General features: G+C 37.2%; 1 protein-coding gene across 1 annotated transcript in view; it reads left to right on the forward strand.

The window, feature by feature from the left end:
- intu (inturned planar cell polarity protein) overlaps nucleotides 1-5,091 on the forward strand; it is a 32,113-nt gene extending 27,022 nt beyond the window's left edge. Inside the window, exons 12-16 of the mRNA XM_016492020.1 lie at nucleotides 766-1,269; nucleotides 2,913-3,007; nucleotides 3,323-3,512; nucleotides 4,575-4,714; nucleotides 4,832-5,091. Coding sequence (XP_016347506.1) covers nucleotides 766-1,269; nucleotides 2,913-3,007; nucleotides 3,323-3,512; nucleotides 4,575-4,714; nucleotides 4,832-4,943 — 1,041 coding nt within the window. The 3' untranslated portion in view covers nucleotides 4,944-5,091. The remainder of the gene's footprint in view (nucleotides 1-765; nucleotides 1,270-2,912; nucleotides 3,008-3,322; nucleotides 3,513-4,574; nucleotides 4,715-4,831) is intronic.
- The last annotated feature ends 1,790 nt before the right edge of the window (nucleotides 5,092-6,881 follow it).

A 6,881-nucleotide genomic window follows, 5' to 3' on the forward strand; every position in this document is an offset into this window, starting at 1 on the left:
TTGTTCAGTGATCTTTTGCATGCACGAAATTTACATAAGAAGGAGGGAACAATGGTGTTTGAGGCTCACGGTACGTCATTTCCCTGTACAGAACTGTTATTATTCAACTATGCCAGGGTAAATACAGTTTTCCATTCTATGGCACCTTTAATGATGGATTTGTGTCTTACAAACACGCAGCTTTTTACTTCACAAGATGGACTGGAGTGGTGTGGATTACTTGTAGGTTAAAACCACTTAAGCTCAGGGCGTTTTTTGGTATTTTCGCCTAAATTTAACATACTCAAATTCAAATGTTTACCCTGCACACATACAATGGAGGAAATGAAAAAAAATGGTTTCTACATTGTCAAATTCCTGAGAATGAGAGCTTTCTTGTGATATATGACTTGACTTTTTTGTGAAAAATATATAAAATACACATTCTTCGTAAAACTTATTTGTAATGGTTAGGCGGAAATTCGTGTGTGGGACGAATACATTTCTAAGCTTAATTTTACTGCTTTATGAATATAAAAACCAAAAGGAATGGTATTCTTTGTAAAGAAGACACTCCAAGCTTTCAAATGAACCCATATATGGGCTGATACCATATAAGGAAGGCTATGTAAATGAAGCATAAACATTTTTAACGCGATTTTGGACCCGTATCCAGGTCCGCAGAGTTTAATTTATGGTTTGAGCGCAGTAATTGAACAATTAATTATTGAAAATATAATGCACAGCCAATGTATAACCACAGTTTTTCCTTACTGATGTTTCCAGAGGCACTTCATGCAGTGTGTGTTGCTGGAGGCCGGTGGTTGTGCTTCGCCCGCTCTGGGATCTCCAGGTCCCGACTGCGTCTATGTGGATCAGGTCAAAGCCACACTCCTTCAGCTGGAGAGTCTGGATGCCGCCATTGAGGAGCGGCTCTCGGCTCCGCCCGCTCCCTGCCTCTCCTGCGCCGATTGGTTCCTTCCTGCCGGTGGGCGGGACCGACATGACGGCATTGGCAGCTCGCCGATCCTAAACCGTCTGACGGCAGCCATCAAATCCCCGTCGCCGGGCGGGATGGGGCGGAGTCTGTTCGGGGAGGTGGGGTCCTCGAGTCTAAGAGAACGGAGGCCGAGTCCACAGAGGAGTCTGTCTGACAGCGGCAGCGAGGGTCACGCCGATGGGACTTCAGGTCTGAGTCCTCATGCCACACCGCCCCCTAGTGGCACACGCAGAGACTCCCTCGGCTCCGGAGGGTCAGACGGCAGCCTGGGCAGCGCGGGATTTTTCAAGGTGTCTTATATTAATTACAGTTCATGTCATGTTGTTTCACTAGTAGTTTACATTTTTCAGTCTCATGAAACATCAAGAACATGTTCATCCCAAAATCAAAGGAATGAAATGATAAATTACATCATGCATAAACAAAATGAATTAAATTCTCAGACAGCTATGGTAATACAGAAAAAAATATTCATATTATATTATTTATATTATATATTATGGTGTATTATTTAAATTATAAAGTACATTTCTAATCCCAATTAAAGTTCAAGTATATATTGAAATTAATTTATGCAGAATTTTTTTAATATGTGTGTTTATGCAGTTATTATTTATAGTATATTATTTAAATAATGAAGTTAATTTTACTTCACAATGTTAGGAATGTTTCATTATAGTATTTATTGTACTGAAATGCAACCTCTGTCTTTTTGTTGATTTTATCATACACTTAGTGAAATTGTTTATGATTATCTGAATTATTTTATTATCAAATTGCAAACAAGTGAAACTAAGTAAATTTCTATATTTAAACATTTAAATCTGTTTCAAATAATTAAAAATGGTTTCACAATTAAAGCATAAAGTAGGTTTGTGTAGTATAACAGTCTATTGAAATTAAAGGTGAATTGTGTGATTTCTATTGTGCTAGCATCACTAAACTGAATTGCAAAAATAGAGATTGAATTCAAATTTAAACACTGACTTTCTCTTTCATTGCTCCAACTAAAGTTTGTGTTTCAGGTCAAGTTTCTCTAGAAAGTGCTGATATAAAACACTTGCTTTGTACTTTCCCATAACAACTTGCAGAAAAGGATAAGTGACATCTAAGTAATATTATTTGATTTTTCCAGCATGCAGTGAGATGTCAGAGCGTATATATCAGCACTGCATATGAATTATGATCCGGCCGTCTGTTATTGAGTATGTGTCAGAACGCCTCTCCTCTCATATAGCAGCATCAGGAGCTGCCGTTATGAATCACGTCCATCTGAGTTCAGCTGACGGCACTTCATTTACAGAGTAGGCTCATAAATTCTCATAGAGAGAGACAAGCTCAAGCAAACACATGGAAACTAGCTTTCCTCACATTTCTTGAGTCAGTCCTCGAGACTCAGAGCAGCAGACGGTAGCTGCGTTTGTTAGATGGAGAACATTTATACAACCAAGTCAGATAAAGTTCAGCCCAAGATACATTGCTATAAAAACAGGCCAGTGATATTTCTTTCTTAATTTCATATTTGATTTTATTTAATTTTTATACTTTTTCTTTTACATTCCAGATTTAAAGGCACTTTATTAACAGTAACTCCTCAATAATAATATTTTGCATAGACCACCACAAAATGTAAGCCAATCATTTTATTTTATTTTATTTTAAAGTTTAGGCTTTTTTGATTGACATTCCAGATTTAAATGCACTTCAATAACTATAACTGTTCAAAAATGTTTTGTATAGTCAAACACAAACTGTAATCCAGTTGCTTTATTTATTTATTTATTTATTTTTTTATTTGTCTAGACTTTTTCTTTTACACTCCGGATTTAAATGCACTTCAATAACAATACCACTTCATTCATATTTTGTACAGTCCAGCGCAAACTAGTCTTTCTGTGAATTTATCTTGTCTTTTGTGTGTGTTTTCTGTCAGATCCCCAGGTTAAAGCATCCTAACCCTTTCTATTTGGGCTCTTTGAGGAAGAGTCTGACTGACAGAGAAACTGAGGAGATGCACAACGTTCTCAAGTGAGTTTATCTAATCATGGAAAGTCATTTTATAATACTTATGTTTTTTTTTTTCACCTTTTGTGTTTCATGGAAGAAAAATGTCAGAAGTGTACCTTAAGTCACTTTAAATGACTAAATGTCTTTTTACTCATCAGGAACAGATTGATCACAGTTATCGTGTGTGTGTGTGTGTGCGTTTGTGTGCGTGTGTGTGCGTGTGTGTGTGTGCGTGTGTGTGTGTGCGTGTGTGTGTGTGTGTGTGTGTGTGTGTGTGTTTGTGTGCGTGTGTGAGTGTGAGTGTGAGTGCGTGCGTGCGTGTGTGTGTGTTGACAGACTGACGGCGGGCGCTGAGAACACACTGTTCCATTATGTGCTGATGGAGACGGTGCAGGGCATCTTCATCGCTCCCACACACAGAGAAATGAATCATCTGAGCGGCTCCATCCACCCTCAGCTCATCCAGAACTTCTACCACTGCTGTCTGTCCATACGCCAGGCCTTCCAGCAGAGCCTGCCCTCACGGGTAACACACCTCAAACACTGACACTGATGTACAGCTGACACAATGAGAAAGAAATTAACACTTTCATTCAACAAGGACACATTAAACTGATCACAAGTAGCTGTAAACATGTTTATAATGTGTTTACACAAAAATATGAAGCAGCACAACTGTTTTTTAACTTTGATAATAATGTTTCTTGAGCAGCAAATTAGCAATATTAGAATGATTTCTGAAGAATCATGTGACACTGAAGCCTGGAGTAATGATGCTGAAAATTCAGCTTTGATCACAGAAATAAATTACATTTTAATAGATATTCACATAGAAACAGTTATTTTAAATTGTAAAAATATTTCACAATATTTGTTTTGATCAAATTAATGCAACCTTGATGAGCATACAAGATTTTTATATAGTGTGTTTAATTCTGTATATAATTTAAAATCAGTTGTTTTTTCCTTTTAAATTTTAAAATGTACATTTAAAAAAATAGTTATTAATTAATATTATAAATTAACTTAATTAACAAAATAAACTTTTTAATACTTTAAACATTGAGTATGTCTATTTATTTGACTTTTTAAATTTTTTTATGAATAAATTCATCATTTTTACAATAAAATCCTCATTTTTTCCCCTCCACATTTTTTTTCATAGATGATGCTTGAGACATTTTGAGCTTGATGATTGCAAACTGCCAATTACTTTTATTAGAAGTAGAAATATTAAAAATATTATTCAGTATTTTGATTTAAAAACTTTTTTTCTGATAAAAATACATGTTTAAAGTTATGAATTAGTTTTATTTTTATAGTTTAAATATTCATTTAATTTAACTGTTAAATAGTAATTTGATGTGCTTTTGTCATTATTAATAGCTTATACTTATTTCAGTTCATTTCATTTTCGTTTAAGTTTTTATTCTTTATTTCACGCATTCCTGTGTATTCCAACCAGTCTGTTTAAAGAGTGTTAAAACAATAAAGTTAACATAGCCCTAGGCATCACTGCTAATCATTTCTCTGCTATAGTAATATCGGCACAGTTTCATCATCTCATATGTGTGTAAATGTGTTTCAGGATCGGAGAGGGACGGAGCGGCCGCAGAGCACTCGAGGCTTGGGTCCGGTCAAAGAACATGGGGTTTTGTTTCAGTGCAAACCGGAAAACTGGACGGATCAGAAGAAACCAGCGCCCACCATGACCTACTGGGTTATAGGGTATGTCTGTAAATGCAAAACATAAATTAGCTTAGTTATGTGAGACACCAACATGCATACATCAGGAAAACATCATATTTTCCACCTCTGATTTGCAGTCTCTCGTTTGCGTTCCAGGCGAATGCTCCTCGAACCCGTTCCTCAAGAGTTTTACGTGTGCTTCCATGACTCCGTGGCTGAAGTTCCTGTGGAAATGGCCTTCCGGCTGTCGTTCGGCTTGATCGTGTAGCACTGCAACACGAGCACAGCGTCAGACAGCACTGGCTGCTCTACCATGAGCTTTCTGGGAGGTAAATCCACTATAGACGCGGACAGAAAACTACTGGTTCATGCTTAAAGGATAGTTCACCTAAAAATTAAACTTTTCTGAAAAAACTCACCCTCAGGCTGTCCAAGCTGTAGATGAGTTTGTTTCTTCATCAGATGTGGAGAAATGTAGCATTACATCACTTGCTCAGCAATGGATGCTCTGCAGTGAATGGGTGCCGTCAGAATGAGAGTCCAAACAGCTGATAAAAACATCACAATAATCCACAAGTAATCCACACCACTCCAGTCCATCAGTTAATGTCTTGTGAAGTGAAAATCTGAAACAAATCCATCATTAAGATGTTTTTAAAGGGTTAGTTCACCCAAAAATGAAAATTAGGCTGCGTTTTACTCACCCCTGAGGCATCCTAGGTGTATATGACTTTCTTCTTTCAGACGAATCCAGTCGGAGTTATATTAAAAATTGTCTTTGATCTTTCAAGCTGTTTCATGGCACTCAGCGGGTGTTGCATTGCTTCAGTCCAAAAGAAGTTAAATAAAAATCGCCCATCCATAAAAAAAGTGTCTCACACGGCTCGGGGGGTGAACAAAGGCCTTCTGTAGCGAATCGATGTGTTTTTGTAAAAAAAAATATCCATATTCAAAACACAATAATCACTTTAATGTAGCTTGCGCTCACTGTTGTAAACGGAAGCAGCTCCGGGCGGATGACGTATGAGGTCAGCTTTGCGCATGCGCCGCTCAGAAGTGACGAACGCGGAAACGCAGCGGAGAGATCAAAACAAAACAACGGTCACTAATTAGAAGTACAAAACGAGGATTTGTAAAGAAGAATGTCGGAGGATTTCAATATAAGCCAAGAGGAGAACACCTAGGATGCCTCGGGGGTGAGTAAAACGCAGCCTAATTTCATTTTTGGGTGAACTAACCCTTTAACTTCAAACTATCACTTCTGGCCAAAATATGTGTCTATAATTAATAATAACGTTTCCTCCAGTGAAAAAGTCCATCTCCTGTTGTCTCACATCAAAATCCACCAGCATATATGTTTTGAGCTGTTTTGGACTGATTCGCTTGATCTGTGCGGATTTCTCTCTTGATTCAGACGAGACCACATCTTCACTGGAGGAAGCGTTATTATGGACTCGTATTTTAGCCAGAAGCGACAGCTAAAAACGTCTTTGTTTCTTACAAACACGCAGCTTTTTGCTTTAACTGATGGACTGGAGTGGTGTGGATTACTTGTGGATTACTGTGATGTTTTTATCAGCTGTTTGAACTCTCATTCTGACGCTACATCTTGTGAGAGTAAATTTTCATTTTTGGCTGAAATATTCCTTGTTTTAATCATATGTTGTTGTGGGTTGTGGGTATGAAGGGTTTTGCACAATGGAAGTTAAATACAAACAGCAACGTCTGTAGCAATAAACTAATGAACCGGTCTGATGAATCAGACAATAAAATGCATTGAAATGGTGAAAACAACTTTAATACCTCAGACTATGCTGGAATTCTTCAACGGGCTCAATTGACTTGCTTATGAACACTCGCAGCAGAAAAACTGATCATGAAATTATGTTTTTCACTTGACTTTTCCTTGCTGGATCAAGTGAAATTAGTTTTTTTTTTAAAGCAGCATTTATAACCAAAGCCTTAACAACACTTCTGAACTTTGTGAAATGAAATTTTTTTTGTATTTTATTGAAGGTGTAGAACGTCATGTTCTCCGAAGTTTTGTAATACATTGTTCAACCAACAAATGTGCGTCGTTTATCAAATAAATGAACGCAGATTTACTTCAGCTGTTCTTTATTTCAGTCTTTTTACAAAAATAAGGCTGCGCTCTCAAGTCTGGGTAGTTTGAGCAATATGTCGGTTACATTATTAAACGCAAGAA

This window comes from Sinocyclocheilus anshuiensis, unplaced genomic scaffold, assembly GCF_001515605.1.
Source record: "Sinocyclocheilus anshuiensis isolate Anshui unplaced genomic scaffold, SAMN03320099.WGS_v1.1 scaffold674, whole genome shotgun sequence".
Lineage (NCBI taxonomy): Eukaryota > Metazoa > Chordata > Actinopteri > Cypriniformes > Cyprinidae > Sinocyclocheilus > Sinocyclocheilus anshuiensis.